At 46.5% G+C, this 17,743-nt stretch overlaps 1 protein-coding gene across 2 annotated transcripts in view; it reads right to left on the bottom strand.

The window, feature by feature from the left end:
* The window catches only part of adkb (adenosine kinase b), a 92,617-nt gene extending 75,009 nt beyond the window's left edge, over positions 1-17,608 (bottom strand). The window contains exons 1-4 of one of the 2 annotated variants that reach the window (XM_084670695.1): positions 17,354-17,608; positions 15,337-15,411; positions 15,002-15,055; positions 2,757-2,835 (exon numbers count right to left, since the gene is read on the bottom strand). In XM_084670695.1, the coding sequence (XP_084526821.1) occupies positions 2,757-2,835; positions 15,002-15,055; positions 15,337-15,411; positions 17,354-17,409 (264 nt within the window). In that variant the 5' untranslated portion in view covers positions 17,410-17,608. Of the gene's footprint in view, positions 1-2,756; positions 2,836-15,001; positions 15,056-15,336; positions 15,412-16,503; positions 16,643-17,353 lie in introns of those variants that run through there. The other variant, XM_084670696.1, reaches the window with a different exon arrangement.
* Positions 17,609-17,743: the final 135 nt, after the last annotated feature.

The raw sequence follows: 17,743 nt of genomic DNA, 5'->3' as shown, positions 1-17,743 counted from the left end.
CAACCAAAGACTTGTATTTTCCCCCCACTGTTGTATAACGAGTGAGAAATATGATTGTTGGCTCCAACCCCCATCTGTGCAGCATACTTTGATGTAGACGTGGTTGAGTGTTGAAGAGTGAGGCGTGCTGGTGTTTGTTACCTTACAGCTCTGCACATCGCAGTGAAAACTCCAGTAGGAGAACCTTTGTGTAAGAGGCCTCTTCAGGGCAGTGTTGCAGCTTAAGAAAAGGCAAATATACAACACTCCCCCCCCCCCCTCCCTACCTACCTCCCCCATCCCATCACCTGCCAGTGGACTGATCTAATGAGATACGCCAGATATGAGGTGACACAGATCGACGAGGCCTGGCGCACGAGTACGGAAGTAAACAAAGGCTGTGGAGCGCGTGCCATGGCACTGGAGGAGATGCGTTCCACTGTGCGCATCTGGGGCAGGAGCAGGTGGAGCAGGGTTAGGAGAGGGACGGTGGGGCGGACTGAACGCGGGCCCACCTCTGGTCGGTGCTGCCAACCACGCAAACCACAATCCCCCCCGGCGAACGATCTGGGCGATTTCGAGCACGCAGAGAGATGAGCGATGGTGGGGACAACAACACTGATCTGACCAAGCTTCAGTCCGGTCAGTTTCCCACGAGCATTGATTGGAGCGCCCCCGACAAAGCTGCGGTATTCCTTGATGACACGGCCGTTTAAACTCCGATAAAAACGGGAATATTTAACTTGTTACAGGCTCAATGAAGCGGTTGTATTTCATGGGGAAGGGTTTCTTCTCCTAGCAACGATGATGCATTGATCTTCCAACGCCATGGGGGTTTTCCCAGTGTGCAACACGCTTCCAGAGCACAGCCTCTGAACATCTTCTCTCCTCCAGCGGCGTCGGTGCTCCTGAGCAAAGCTGCCCTGGATCGAGCATCTCGTTTAGTCGGCAGGGCCCTTTGATGTGGATTCAGTGCTGCAGTGCATATCATCGTGTTTGAAGGTCTGGCAGCCACAATACAGCACAGTTTGAAGTTTCACATATTGCAGGTGCTACAATGTGATAATCTGGGAGACAGTTTATGCATTATACATTTTTCTTAAAAGAACAACATCACCTGAAATTTAGGACATGGAAATGTATTGCTTCAAGATATATTGACAGGGGATATTTCGGCGACGAATGCGCCAGATTAATAAAAAAGATACGCCGTTTGTTGCATTTCAGAACCAACTTCTCTGCATCCTCACTCTGAAGGGGATGAAACAGCCACTGCAGAATGCAGTTTGACTCAGTCTGCGTGCTCACCAGATCGATTCTTTGCTTTTAACCGGGCGGAGAGGGTGTAAATGCTACGTCTTCAGAATGGGTTGTGAGCGGTGGAATTCTGCAACTCTATCCGGTCTCCCAGGGGAGTTGAAACACGCCCCTAGGCCTTTCCCCTCAATGTCCTCTTAAATAAAACATTAAAACTCCATGTCAAGGTCTATGTCTTAACTGCAGAAATGGACCAAACAGAATATGTGGTTTCAACTAACTACAAGATGGTGGAAATAATCTTTGTTAGGGCTCACAATTTCCGAGGCTGTAATGGAGTCAAACCCACACTCAAGTGGACTCAGCCAACACAGTAAGGTTTTCAAAACCCATCTGCATTAATCGCATCGGGCTCGACAGTACGAAAAACAGCACAGCTAAAAGAATAAAAATGTAGTTGGCAGTTTGTGTCTTTCTGCTTGTCTGAGAAGTAGTCTTTGGAGAGTGAGTTTTATGTAAATGCTTCTGATCTTCATAATTAAAGAGTGTTTGCACGGAGGTGCACAGCGCTGCGACTCTTTGAAAGGGATGTTTACTGTCTCTAAAGCATGAAGATGCTGGCTGCCTAAGGGCCTTCCTTCCTTCCTCCATCTCTCACTCCCTCTTACCAGCTCACTGTCTGTCTCCCTTTGACACGCATGCACACACACACACACACACACACAGACAGTGCACAAACACACAGACACGGACAACAGAACACCACACGCGAGGAAATGGCTGCTATTTCACAAGCATCAGCCTGTCAATTTGCTACGACAGCCATCCCTCTTTGGAAGCTGCTAACACCCCCCCCTCACTCCCTTCACCCCCCCCCCTCACCACCATTCACCCCCCCCCCCTCACCACCATTCACCCCCCCCCTCACCACCACTCACCCCCCCCCCTCACCACCACTCACCCCCCCCCTCACCACCACTCACCCCCCCCGCCTGCTTTGCCTTTGTTTATTGGGAACAGAACAAAATCTTATCAACAACTCATCACTGTACTTTATTTATTTGTTTATTTTATTTACTGATTGCAAACAGAATGGAAAAATAAGACAGAGTAATTACTGTGAGTTTAGAAAGCTATTTTAGATTTTGGGCCAATCCCCACTTTGTTTTTGAAGCTTCAATCGGTGGAACAGCCAGGCAGGATATCAGCTTTGTTCAATGTAATTTGTTGTGACATGTTAATTGCGTCTACTTGTAATTCTTCCTAATTGATGTTTGATATGTCTCTGGAAATTAGGCCAACTAGATAACATTGCAAATATTATGAATCCCACCCCCCCCCCCCTCCTAATTTCATTTCCATGACAGGTTGGATGAATCCGCGCTGCCTAAAATGTTCAAAGTAGCGATGAATCTATGCTCTGTATTCTCAGGACTGGCCGACCAACGTACGGCTACAGGCACACTCCAGTATGGTGGAAACACCCCAGCAACACTGGGGATGGGCGGAGGGAGACTAACCTGGGCAATTTTCACGGAATTCTGGGTGGAGCCACCGGCATGGTATTCAACTTTGCTCTTCTTGACTATTTCTTCAAACCTGAAATACACAAGGTCAGAGTGAGGCGCTTCATGGGAGGGAAATATTCAAGGTTAACCACATGCCACAGGGTTTGTAAACAGGAAACTAAAGACCAGACCTAATAAAAGGTCTGGTGAAGCCGACTGCCTCCCCTTGTAACAGAGACTCACAAGAATGGCTCTTTTTGTCTTCAGTACAATTCATATTAAAAGGACTATTCTTTACAATAAGATGGTTCTGATCTGCCATGAGTCTATCTCAGGCCTCAGGGGAAAGAAACACTCATAGAGGCAAGGATGAAGAGAAGTTGTAAAGTACAGACTATGGGAAAATTATGTTTATGAGACCTTCATAAGGCTGATGTCAACACGCTCAGAGACCTCCCCAGAAAGGTTTGTTTGGGCTTTTGTGTTTATGAAGAACAATAAATGAGGTCATACTTAATTGGCATTTAACAAGATCTGCAGAAAAGATTTCTGATACTGTTTAATAAGGAGACAGTCAGGTCAGAGGGTTTGGAAGCACGACGCTAGTGTTGAGGTTTTTAGAGTCATTCCAATTTTCTAACCATCTCTTTGGGAGTTTGTTGGGCAGCAGGCTGATCGCATATCTACATGCTACAGCCGTGTTTTATGGCTAGTTAAGTGGTTGGGAGTGTATTAAAAACGTGCATAATAAACTTGAGAGAGGGATGCTTTTTCACAATGTTTAAACTATGACATCCCAGGTGAAAGTGGTTAAGGAAAACATAAACTTGAGTCAAAAACAAATACCAAGGAAATGCTGGATTTTGTTAAACCAGATACTTTACCGCAAAATGTTGGACAGAGGCACTTAAATGTCTGCTTGATAAAAGAAAAAGAACATTTTCTCCACATCTGCAAGTAGTTAGCTATATAAAGGCAAGATGAGAAGCAAAAGTAATTTAGAGCTTGACATCAGCTTGATAAAATGCCAGAATTGTAATGAAATCAAGACATTTGGTACCTCATTGGACAGACAACGTTTTATTGTTTTGTGGCATTCTAAAACCCCGGAGACGTTTCTGTCTCAAGCGTGCATTTTCCCCTCGTGCATTTAGCGAGAGAACCTATGTTCACACCAAACACACCACGCTTAGCCTCCTTAACACAGCGGAGTGGAAAGACGAGAAATTAGGAGAGACGAACGGGGGGGTTAACAATCGCAAACCACTGAATTACCCTTCGGTTTATTATACTTATTAACATGATTACTGTATTTTACCTTATCTTAAATTGAAACATAATCTCCAGTCTATAAAAGTCATATTAAATAAATGCACATTTGGTGCCAAGCTTGGTGCTGATCGTGCAGGGTACCTCTACGAAAAGAATAAGACTTGATTGTGTCTGCCAAGAGCATGATTTGAGTTTATTTCCTGGACGGTTGGCGTCCAGTTTGCCGTCTCCCAGGGGGGACAGCAGAGATGTGGCCCCCCAGAAGAAGAGAGATGAACCCAACTACAGTCGAGAGATGATGTGCCACATTCAGAGGGCCTTGCCTTTCTCTTCTTTTACGCTGTCAATTGAAAACCACCGATTTGAAAGTGTATTTACACTTGGGGAAATTTTGATGACATGGTAAATGGTTCAAGGTATACCACACCATTCCCTACTGGTTACATGTGTGATTTCACCTTAAATTAACTGAATCAGAGGCGGCTGACTGGAAATGGTGAGAATAATCCTTATTGGCCTGGTCATGTACAAAGCATCCTACAAATAAAAACCGATACCTTTCACTTCAAGGGAGTTACACTCTTCCAATAATTTGTTTGGGGTCAAAGGTTCCAAATTCTATACATTTGTACTCTGCTGCCTTGAAATGCTAAGAGGCCCACGGCAAATAAACCATGACAAATGCTACTGTGTAACTGTGGCCGACCACCGTGATTGTCTCCGAGGTAAAATATAATCTAACAAGGTACGACAGTATCTGTATGCAAACAGCTTCAATACACACAGATTTATGTTAGCCAGAGGTGTGCTTCAACCTCTCTAAGTTTAACAAGGCATGTCTAGCTTTCCAAGAAGTGTGAAAGTAACCATTTCTTCTTCAAAGAAAGTCTGCATATCCTGTCTCTAGGCAAAGAAGTCTACCCAAGGCAGAATGTCTTTCCCAATAAAAAAAAATGAAACCTTTCCATGCTAGTGGAAAATATGCTAAGCTGAAAAAAAACCTTCCTGAGACACCTGTTATGACTCAATGACAAAGGAAGAATTTGAGCACTGTGGGTGTTTATAACATGAAGGCAGCCAAGGGACTCCAGAATCCATTTCATATAGACACACAGCTTCTGAGGATTTCAGGGGTTTTTTCCCTCCCAGAAGAAGTATTTGCTCCACCTTTCAGTGCAGACAGCATGGGGCCTTGCTCTCAGCCCTCCCAAACCCCATCCCAAAAGGACCAGCTGCCTGGAGACCTTTACACCCTCAGACATCATGTGATCCCATAGTAGTGACACCGTAAACGGGCCCCTCAGCCATTTAGGGTGAGAAAATCCCTTTTCATCTACTGCAGTCTGCTGAGCTCACAATGTGATTTCTGGAAAAAGAAATCGGATTGGACAAAATGTCCGAGGCTATGGGCACACAGGTTCCAGGGCTGACCACAGAAGAAACTATTCCAGCCATGCCATACATCCCTGTGATGTAAGGACCCACACTGTTGCATAACACAGTGTTTTCGAAGAGAGATTGCCCCGAACACGACATTCAAATATCACTCGAGTGTAGGCCGGAAGCAGATATTTTTCCACTTTGATACCTTGCAATTTATGACTAATGGTGGCACTTATAAATTCAGAATGAATCGAATCAAATTTAAAAGAGAGTTTAGTGAATGTGATATTTGTATTCCGATGATACCGAGTGTCATCCCTCTGACTCCGGTGCTCCATGTGAAGCCTAACTCTAACGGCCTGGGTAGAACACGACTCAGGAACATCTCCTTGTTTACATTCCACGGGTAAGAGCCCCCGCCGTTCCCCATCAGGGGAAATATGAGAGCTTCCAAAGCACTATGAGTGCTCTCTCCTCTGGATGACTCACAAGTTCCTCTCCCCCCCTCCCCCCTCTACTCCCCCCCCCCCCCCCCTAAATAAATAAATAAAAAAGAACCGGCGAGTAGATTATTTACATGAGGCAATAATTCAAGATTTGCTCTTCTAAGTCTCTTACACGGAGGGCAAGACGAGCACATTTACCCAATCCCTCTTCATTCCCCTTTGATGTTAGCCTATCTCAATAAGACCGGATGAGTGCCCTAAAATCCCCATCGAGTGATTTCACAGGAAGAACAAGTCTCGGTTAATCAATGGCTAGATTGGATCTGGATCCTCGGCTGCTGGTCTGCCTGAAAAGTCCTCCCAAGTGTTTGAGTGCACACCGGGGTAATTCATTGCTAATGATCGCCCCGGCACCCACTCTCCTCCTAGCCGCTCGGCCCTATTTAATTGCCTCGTTCACGTTTAAACAGCTTACAAATCACAAGGACAGGCAGGGAAACATGATCAAACGGCCCTATCGCCAATCAGGGGCAGGCAGGGGAAGGGACAGGGCCTTCTCCTCCGCTCCCCTCGGGGGTTAGGGGAGGGAGGTGGGGACACAGTAACAGTAAATTATCTGGGCTCCGTCTACAGAAGGCAAGTACACGGAAACAGCCAACTTCATCATACACACAGACACACAGGCAAGCCCACGGTAGGGGTCCAGAACAGTTAAAAGCCTCGGGTAATCCCTGTTTCAACAAAGGCATCTGCTGTGGGGAAGCGTTCTAGAAAAATCCGGTTCCACAGTCTGGGCGAGCGTCCCTCTATGCCGGCCATACTTCCGGAGACAGAGAGACAGAACTCAGGCTTGATGCACAGTAATTGTTTCCATAGGTCATGCAGAGGGGGAAACTGCTCTAGGATGGGGTGAAAACTGAAAACGTGGGTGAGGAATATTGTTGTTTTCCCCCCTCCCAATTAAATTGTTTGTCAAACCCTTCACAAAGGGTTACGCGGTTTATCTGTTTAAAATCAATACGCCCGTCTCAGTGTGAAAGCTTGTCCCGACACAAGCCGGGCCCATTAATTATTCTGTTGGGTGTGCTATCGCGGGGGCTGCTCAAGGTTGAACCTTATCTTTTCTTATTTCAAATCAATAATTATCCTCTCTCTCTCACACTCTCTCACTCTCTCAGAAATAGATGTGCTTTTCATTCAGTGCCTGCAGACTGCCTTACTGTGTAGCAACCGATGAAGAAGGCAGAATGAATAGAACATTAGTATCGGGTGGGGTGGGACATCGGGGCATCATGTGAAAGAATGAAGTGTGTTAAGTGCGAGGCACCAAAGACTAATGATATAAACCCAACAGGCAGCCTTGTTCCTATCATCCGACATGTCCCAGTCCCTGGCCTGGAGGGATGGGGGCTGTGATTTACACAACAGCAATATGATATAATCTGCCAGGTATCTCAATCCATTTAGTATGAATGTGCTATTCATCTCCAGTGCATTAAATCATGCAACTCCCACAGAACACCCCAGTCTGTAGACTCGCTGGGCCTTCCCACAACATTATAGACAAGATGCCCATTAAAGTGTGCAATTACATGGCCGTAATAGCTGAATAATTGCATTAGAATGTAGAAACAACAAATGCGGATCCCCTTAATATTCAGCCCATCCGGCAGCCCATTTGCTGGCGTTAATAGGACTGGCGTTGTCCTTAATTAGGCTCCACTCGAGGATTAGGGGGGAAATTTGGTCATGGAGGATGAGTTCATATTATTTCCTCTGAAACGTCACAGGTTTTTGGCGCTGCAGAGTGAGGCGTTGTTGTCATGCTGTAGGGAGCGGATGCAGGGGGAGAGGGAGAGTGTGGAGAGAGAGAGAGAGAGAGAGAGAGAGAGAGAGAGAGAGAGGAGGGGGCAGTGTGGAGAGGGAGAGAAGAGGGGGGGGAGTGTGGAGAGAAAGGAGAGAGAGAGAGAGAGAGAGAGAGAGGAGGGAGTGTGTAGAGAGAGGAGAGAGAGAGAGAGAGAGAGAGAGAGAGAGAGAGAGAGAGAGAGAGAGAGAGAGAGAGAGAGAGAGAGAGGAGGGGGGAGTGTGCAGAGAGGGAGAGAGAGAGAGAGAGAGAGAGAGAGAGAGAGAGAGAGAGAGAGAGAGAGAGAGAGAGAGAGAGAGAGAGAGGAGGGGGGAGTGTGCAGAGAGGGAGAGAGTGGAGTGTGGAGAGAGAAACAGAGAGAGGGTGGCTGCTTGTCTTCTCCAGAGGATTGAGATTTGAAGCCTGGGCACAAAGCCTTTGAGACCCTTCCCTCATCTCGGAGGTTGATACCAGGATCTTGGTGATTCACAATGCTCCGTGTGAATAATTCCACCTGCGCCCCCCCCTGCTGTGCAGACCATATGGCCCAGTGTGAACTTCAGACACCCGGAGAGGGCTGCTCACCAGGCAGGACTCCCAATACTAACCCCTGGGTGTGGAGAAATGATGGCCAGATAATACCCAGCCTACACCTGTGAGGATGTGAACCACACCATCTCCCTTGAGAGTGTGTGTGTGTGTGTGTGTGTGTGTGGCAGGAAGGTGGGGGAGGTTAATGCTGACTAAAAATAGCGGCGAGCATGCTTTCTGAACATGCTGTTCGTGGAGGGAAGAGACGCCCACATTTTAATTATAAAACATGTTTAAAAAAAACGCCCACACGCATTGAAATGTGGATTATGTTTTGTTACAACCTGCTTGACTCGGGATGTTTCCTTCTGGCACCCCCTGCTGGTAGTGGATGTCAACAAGAGGGCAGCACTGGGGCGCACCTACAGGCTTAATTGAGATTGCATCAGCCATCTCTGATGATGCTGCATGCCTGGGACTAAGCACTCACACTGAGTGCTTGGTTACTGAGTGTTTGGTTTTTATTAAGTGTCTTTCTTTTTCATTATTATTATTATTATTATTATTAAAAGTTACTGACGCAAAAACACAAAAAGAAAATGGAATACTTAAAATAAATGTAAAACCCAACGAATGTAGTCACATGGGAGTTTTTTTTTTTTTCCTTGTTTTTTTTTTCCTTCCTACAAAGACACATTTCAGAAATCTGTGTTCCTCTTCGCTCAGTGTTAAAACACACAATATTTTTTGGGGGGCGTCTCAATTAGCATCAAGGGAGAGTTATTAATCGTTGCTCTCTCTCTCTGGGACTGAGGTCACTGATGGATGTGGGTCGATGACCTTTGCCCTCAGCGGAAAGAGAGCTGGATGTGTTGACCCTAATGGGCTGGTGGAGGTGAACGACGGTGCTGTGGAACAGCACTCAGCCTCTGCAACACAGCCAGCTAGCTGGGGTGTAAGTGACGGAGGGGGTGGGAGATGCAGTGTGTCTACACGTTCAGTCAAGCATGAGTGCTTCCAGTGAAGTGGGACGATGGAAAGCACATGCAGCCCTGCACACACACACATTGTATGTACACACAACAGCACGCACGCACACACAAACTGCTTCTGTGCGCTTTCCCTGACACACCAGGATGGATCTGTCAGCGGGCGGGGGGGGGGGGGGGGGGTTTCCCAACACTCACAATTCTCTTGTTATAATTTGTTTAAGACAAGACAGTCTGGGGAGGGAGTAGAATGAGGAAGGGGAGTCAAGTGTGTTTACAGAGCAGCATCTATCATACAGACCCCTGAGCCTGAGTGTTTAGCCTGTACTCATTGAGAGAGGAGCCTTTGTTGTTTTCCTCCCAGTAAGCAGATTGAGCTGCGCAGACAGCAGGCTGTGTGCGCGGCACAGGAACCTCCACAGATCTCCTGTGTTGTGTGATGATGTGGGTGTGATGTGTGTCTCAATCCACCACTGATCCCCTCACTCAGCCCTGTTGGTGATGGGAGCTTCCACTCTACCCCCCCCCCCCCCCCATCATCACTCCCCCGTCTCCCCCCCTTCCTCTACCCTCCCCCCTCACCCCCCCAATCACTCCCCCACCACCCCCTCCTCCTTTACCCACTACATTGCTCCCCTATACCTCCCCCATCCCTCACTCCCTGTACGCCCCCCCGTCCTGCATGCTAATAACAGGCAGCAACACTGCACTTCTGAATTATTCATGCAGCGGAGGGTCACACGGCATAATGAGCAGTTTACTCTCGTTCAGGATGCGATTGTGACGCCGCTAATCTGCATTTAGCAGAGAGAGACACAGGGACAGTGACAGAGGCAGGCAGAAGGGAGCCATGATGAACTTAATTGCCGCAAGCATACATCCTCTGAAAAAGCCTGTGCCGTAATCCTGAGATGAGACGGTAAACAATTCATTAGGATTGGACGATCCCAGTCCCTGTCCTGTGGTTGGAGCAGTGTTGAGGAGCGAGAGAGATCTCTTTGTGATTGGTTAAGATGACGGCGTCTGACAGGCTGTGATCAGCTGAAATGTTTTTCTGATCAAAACCTCCGTTTCTCTGAGAGACATGAAGCTGTCAAACTGTCAGAGCTACTTCTTCTGTTCTAGATCGAGGATGAAGACGTGTGGTTGCCACCTGCAGGACAGAAAGGGCACGCGCGTCTAGAGCAGCCATTAAAACAGAAAACGACGCCAAAATAAAACACCGGCCATCTAAACGGTCGTCATGAAGAGGTGTCAGTGTCATATTTATTTATTTCTTGCATTGTCCTTTGAGTGTTAGTGAAAAGTGCACTGTACGATTATGCTTCAGATCATCCCAATCATTACAGATAAGGTCAAATCATAAGACCATTGGCCACTGTGGCTCCACAACTAGACTATGTCGGAAAATTACAGAGCGTTCACATCCTCAAAACATGGCAAAGAGGGTTTTATTCCAACAATGTCATCTGAAGCGCAATGGCAGTTTTTCGCCACATGATGGCGATGTTGATTAACAGATCCACGGCTGATTGTTAACTCTTTAACAAAGCATTTTAAAAAATCAAAAACATTACAAAGTCAAACTGTGTTTCCCACAGATTAGAAATACATTTGTGGCAGAGGGGAAGGGGGGGGGGGTGTATCACTCACTCCCTAGCTAAGATGCTAGCAAGTGAGTGACAGAGAAACGTAAGGAGAGCAGGGAAAGGAAATGCAGCTGAACAAATAAGCTGCGTGTTTTAGCCAAAATAGTGTAAACAAATATATATAATTACAAAACGCAATGTGCAGGGGGCCGGTGTTGAATCTGTGGTGCACCGCCTCGAATTAGTGTATGTGTGGGAAACACTGGTCAAATCTTCTTAAATCTGGATATCATTCGTAAAGATGACAGTTTGTCTTGAAACCACAAACTTTGTGCCATCTCAACGCAACTTCTGAAACTTCAGCTGGGAAACCCCAGCTTTGCAGCCTCACGCTGCAGGAACACATGCAGAGGAGGAAGTGTGGTTGAGCTGTGGGGAAACCCGCTCTCCTCCACCTTGCACCGCACAGCGTGGATGCAAGCCTCAGCTAAATGAAGACATGAAAGCAGGGTTTCTGAACTTGCCCGCTACAGTCCAAATCTTGTATTTGTTTTCACAGAGAAACAAAATGAGACATTGGGACATGAAACAAGTGCTTTTGTGTACAGCAGCAGCATTATTTCTCACTGAAGGGCCTCAGATCTGCAATTTGGAGGGACAGGACAGTTTGGTCAGACAGTGACCTGATCATCTAGTGACCTGGTCAGACAGTGACCTGGTCAGACAGTGACCTGGTCAGACAGTGACCTGGTCCAGACAGTGACCTGGTCAGACAGTGACCTGGTCAGACAGTGACCTGGTCAGACAATGACCTGGTCCAGACAGTGACCTGGTCAGACAGTGACCTGGTCAGACAGTGACCTGGTCAGACAGTGACCTGGTCCAGACAGTGACCTGGTCAGACAGTGACCTGGTCAGACAGTGACCTGGTCAGACAGTGACCTGGTCCAGACAGTGACCTGGTCAGACAGTGACCTGGTCAGACAGTGACCTGGTCAGACAGTGACCTGATCACACAGTGACTTGGTCACACAGTGACCTGGTCAGACAGTGACCTGGTCCAGACAGTGACCTGGTCCATCCAGTGACCTGGTCAGACAGTGACCTGGTCAGACAGTGACCTGGTCAGACAGTGACCTGGTCCATCCAGTGACCTGGTCAGACAGTGACCTGGTCAGACAGTGACCTGATCACACAGTGACTTGGTCACACAGTGACCTGGTCAGACAGTGACCTGGTCCAGACAGTGACCTGGTCCATCCAGTGACCTGGTCAGACAGTGACCTGGTCAGACAGTGACCTGATCACACAGTGACTTGGTCACACAGTGACCTGGTCAGACAGTGACCTGGTCAGACAGTGACCTGGTCAGACAGTGACTTGGTCAGACAGTGACCTGGTCCAGACAGTGACCTGGTCCATCCAGTGACCTGGTCAGACAGTGACCTGGTCCAGACAGTGACCTGATCACACAGTGACTTGGTCACACAGTGACCTGGTCAGACAGTGACCTGGTCCAGACAGTGACCTGGTCCATTCAGTGACCTGGTCCACACAGTGACCTGATCATACAGTGACTTGGTCACACAGTGACTTGGTCCAGACAGTGACCTGGTCCATCCAGTGACCTGGTCAGACAGTGACCTGGTCAGACAGTGACTTGGTCACACAGTGACCTGGTTAGACAGTGACCTGGTCACACAGTGACCTGGTCAGACAGTGACCTGATCACACAGTGACCTGGTTAGACAGTGACCTGGTCACACAGTGACCTGGTCCATCCAGTGACCTGGTCAGACAGGAAGGTTCATGGATCATACAGCCCAGTACATCCATTTATCAGATCACCACAGGACTAGGTGGCCTCCGACAACAGTACTGAATTCAGAGATGACCACGGGGTCCTGTGCTGAATAACGATGTCCCACGGCGAAGTAGAACTTCTAGTGCGGTGAATTTGGAAGATAGTTTAATGACTGTTTTAGTTTAGACCTTAGAGAAGCCTACTGCATTTTGATGGATAGCAGTAAATACAAAAGGCTTTGGCTGTCAGAATAGTCTGGGTTGCCACAAGAAAAACACCCGACTATGAAATGGAACCGGTCTTCTGCAATACTAGAGAGCTTCATCACATATTTCTGCCCCCCAAGAAGAGAAACAGGCATTCACTGGAGAATCTTCCCTGTGCTCCCCTTAACCAGCAGAACAAGCTCATGGTCAGGTAAAAATATGTGGGTGACACATAATGCAGAGGGCTGTGGGGTAGGGCTGGGCAATCTGGGTACAAAATTATCACAATATTTATATTTCCATTCGATAACGATACTTAAGACATTAGACCACAGATCCGTAGTAGTAGCAAAATAAGTCTCTTCCTCAACTTTTTCCCTACACTCAGCATACAGTTTAGGCAGCGCGGTGTGAGACAAATGTTTGCGGCCAGGGAGCACGTACCTGGGGTTAAGTAACTTAAGCTTTTTAAAAACGTGCTTTTTATCAATACCTTGGCGCAAAACTCACACTTTCTGCATGTTCCAACGAGTGATTGTCCTTCAGGTGGTAAAAAAGGTTTGTTGTATTACCAGAGTTGGTAGCCACCTGTTTGTTTACTACACAATTTGCACCGAACATTGCTCTGCTCTTTGTCGGATTTCAAAAAGCCAAACCACTTCCAAATAACTGAAGACGAACCCTTTTTATCAATAATTTCTTCATTGGAAGTTGCTTGCTCACCATGGCTATCGCTGCCACTGTTTTCAGCAATAAGAGTCATTTTACGCGGTTGTCATTAGCTACTCCACTCGAGGTGCTCAGTATATTTTAGTGAGCGTAGGCTACCATTTCTCCGCAACTTCCTGCTGCATCGCAGAAATTAAAAGGACTGCTGTTCCTAATTATTCCTTATCAACATTATTGATATTATTGAAAATGAATTAATGATACGATATCTTTATTGGAGGGAAGTCATTACTTCAATAAATCGAAAAAAATATGTATATCAGCCAGAGCTACTGTGGGGGTCGTGGGCACATGCATAGGGCTGGGGAATTAACCGGTAAAGCCTTGTGATAATCCTGCCCTGACCCTGTGAGAGGCCAGAACAGTGTCTGTCTGGCCCAAGATAACAGTGCTGTCATTGTATCTGGAGAGCTGCTTTGCATCAGGGCTGACAAGCTATGTTCCTGGTATCTTTGCCATTTGTAACAGCCCCTGACTGGATATTTTGCTGACCTGTTTTATTTAGACTTTAGTATCAGGGTTTGGTAATCTACACATGACGAAGAATGACACGAGTATTTCCCTGCACGTTATTGAACGAGGCTAATGTCTAACTGAAGTTCTGCGCTGACTTCATGTGCAGAGTAGGTGAATGTCACAACGAGCCTGTAAAAAAAAAAAAAAAAAAAAAACAGGAAATGAAAAGTAATTTCGGGGCAATCTCTGAATTCCAAAGATTCTAGCTGACGTCAGCATGATCTGTATGGAACAAAGGCCCCAGAAGCCTGTTTGCCATTTGGTGCATAGGACACCCCTCTAGTGAGAGGGTCCACCTTTAGCCACGCCCCCTTTGTCTCCCTCAATGTCCCACTGCAGACCAGGAAGAATGTACACTTTGGACCTTCCGTAAACAGATCTATGTCTTCGCTTCAACAGATGTCCTCCAGTGCTTTCAGCCCACACAGCGCTCCCCACCTTCACGATTTAGACATCCTGTTGTGTAAATCAGCATGTGTATGGAACAAGCTGTGGCAGGACTGGTTTGAAAGGAGTGTCGGATGAACCACAGGGACACATTCCCACACACAGATGATTGTAGTTGTGTTGTTTCAGGGTAGGGCAGTGTTTCATACCCTCATATTTCAAGCCTCTACCTTGCTGGGCCCCATGGCTGGATGGCAGAAGATCATTATCCTGTGGTGTGGGGAGGGAACACCCAGGCAGGGGCGCATTCTCAGGCCAATAGGGGCAGTGTGGGCCAAACGAAGATTTGACACGTTGGGGGGAGGGAGGATTGCTGAAGGGCAGCTGCCCTCTCACGAAAGCCTGATTTACAGACACTTTACTGTGAGAGCTATTTAGAGAAACCCTTACTGAGGCAAGATGCACCTGAGGAGGGGCCAGGGTGGTATGAATGGAGCAGGGATCGTTTTTCCTCACATCATTCAGTGGGGGATCATCAGAGCATCGCAGTAGGGACACTTACAAGGCTTTGTGTTGGTCTTCAGCTAGGATCTGGTCGTTGGGCTTCAGTCCGTACCTGTGGAGACACACACACACACACACACTCCAGAGTGATGTCTTTCCCACACTTACCATGCCGTGCTCAAGTCTTAGGCACCCAAGATAGGTAGCAAAAATATTCAGCTTAACATTACATGTCGTATTTTTTATCTTTTTTTTTTTCATTTCATCATCACAAGCCATTTTTGCTTCATTTTTGTTATCATTATTTGGGCCTAAGACCTTTGCCCAGTACTGTAGATCACCAAGCCAGAATGAGGAAGATGTTGTGAGCTGTTGGAAGCTGCTTGAACGTACTTGTCGAGGAAGTCCTTGTCCACCACAGCGGAGATGTCCAGCAGCGGGTTGCCCATCCCGAACAGAGTGTTTTCACTGTGGGGTTGAAAAAAGCAAGATCTCTGTATGCATCGTCTCACTCAGACTCGACAACGCAACCATGGGTGTGCAAGGAGTGTCCCAGGATTAGTCTGATTAAAATAGTTTCGATCCATCGAATCCAGGATACGTGACTGACCGCATATTCTAGTGAAAGACAATTTGACATTTACATTTAGTCATTTAGCAGACGCTCTCATCCAGAGCGACTTACAGTAAGTACAGGGACATTTCCCCCCGAGGCATGTAGGACACAACGTCATTGGCACGGTCAGGAATCGAACCGACAACCTTCTGATTACTAGCCCAACTCCCTAACCGCTCAGCCATCTGACTCCCCTGATTTTAAAAGTACCTCCTGTAAACACATACGTGTGTGAAGCAATTGTTCTGTCGCCAATTAAGTCAGGTTATACCATGGTCTGGGTGAATACTCGATTCTGATTGGCTGCAGGGGTGTACATTATAGGGTGATAACGGACACCTACTGCGTCATTGCAGAAAAACTGTCTTTTCACCGTTCTAAATTATTCCGTTGTTCTGTCGCCAATTCAGTCAGGATAACAGCCATGAGAAAAAGACAGGCCAAAGTTGGGCATGTTTTACTTCTAATACGTGTCTCAGACAGTATCGCATGCAAGAAGAAGTTCATTTGGAATGACGTTAAATTAAGTGAAATGGCTATTGTTCGCATTCCTGCCCTCAAACTATTCTACACAATGGAGGCTTATTCAGGCAAAATGGTCCACGGCGACAAGCAGCTCCGAGCCACATGGAGTTCATCCAAGCACATGTGGAGATCATGTGTCAACCAACAGCTATGGCTGTATATGTCAAAGCATGCCAAGTTACTCATGCATGTACACACATTTCAAAAAGAGCCGACTAAACCACAAACTCCACTGCTGATTTCAACATTCCATAACACAAGATCCAAGTCTCGATTTGCAGTGGTTCCCCCCAAAAACAACTTGTGCTTTTTTAGTTCCCTTCAGTTCAGAATGACAGTCTGTGGTACATCACACGATAGAAGTCCAGTGACAGGCTAGATAATCACAGTACAATTCATGTTACACACAAGCAGCCTACCTTGCTGTTGGCATGGTATCAGGTATGAGATTATCCTAGTTTAAAGCTTTTTTTGATAGCTGGTAAAGCTCCTACAACCAAACTCAAGCATTAACTGGGTGATTTCTCAAGCATTAACTGGGTGATTTCTACTTTTCAGTGAAACGAGAAGCCTTGACTACTTTCTATGCCAGAACTGATTGGCTTACATAGGAAGTGGGCGGTGCTGAATATATTCAGCTAGGAACCTTATGAGGTTTTCTGCTGTTGTCAACTATTTTAGATACTTTCGATTGGGAAGCAACTTCTCTTCCGAAGGAAAAGCATGCAAATCCATTTAACATACTCGTGACGATGCTGCCGTTCATGTCACCGTATCCGATACAACGAATGCATCATCATGTTTTATTAATTACGGGCCATATCTTCCGCCAATCATGGTTAGCAAAATGTAAACATTACATTACATCAACAGATGGCCGGTTTAAATGTATATCAAGTGTTTGTGGGATTTGAAACTGTCTCTGATCGGGGCGCTCTGTATACTATTAGCTACACGTGACATAATAATTACACACGTGGACATTCTTATCATTCTTGTAACCACCTTCTTACTAGCATACCAGCCAACAGGAACACCTTGGAAGTTACATTCATTAGTGCGCTATATGATTAGGGTTAAGCGTTTTTGTTGTTTATCTGTAAATTATCTGTCAAGACGTGCTGTATTTGGACGGAAGCATCACCCCACATCAAGGCAAACACTGGTCGCGCCGACTCACGTTAGCTTAGATGCTAGCTAATTTGAGCTAGCTGGTAGGTTAAACCTTCGCGGCGCTAGTTAGTATATTTAGCTAGCAATAAGACTTACCTCAGAGCTTTACCTGTCACTCTGACTTTCTTAACGTTGGGTTCCTCGCCAGACATTGTAGCTACGGTGAAGTGCAAGCTATCAGACGTTTTGTTTTACACAAAAATATAATTACGCAAAAAATGCTGTCTTTGGAGAATGCCTGCACCAAAACATTAAAGCCTGACCCAATACCGCGCCTGGTCTAGTCTTTCATGTGGATGCGGACTGCTCGATAGAAATGGAAAAGGCAGCTAACGCTATGTGGCATGGGCACAATGTATTGAAACCATCTGCGATTGGCCAGGCATACTCGCGTTGCAAGGGCCACACCTAACATGTTTCAATAACAGATGGTACCACTTGGTGTTATGAAAATGCTTTATTACAAAATGTGAATAATGCCAAGAA

This window comes from Hypomesus nipponensis, chromosome 13 (genome assembly GCF_054491055.1).
Source record: "Hypomesus nipponensis isolate SF chromosome 13, ASM5449105v1, whole genome shotgun sequence".
NCBI classification, from domain to species: domain Eukaryota; kingdom Metazoa; phylum Chordata; class Actinopteri; order Osmeriformes; family Osmeridae; genus Hypomesus; species Hypomesus nipponensis.
Note: the sequence above shows the minus strand (reverse complement) of the source record. Positions and strands in the feature narration are given on the sequence as shown.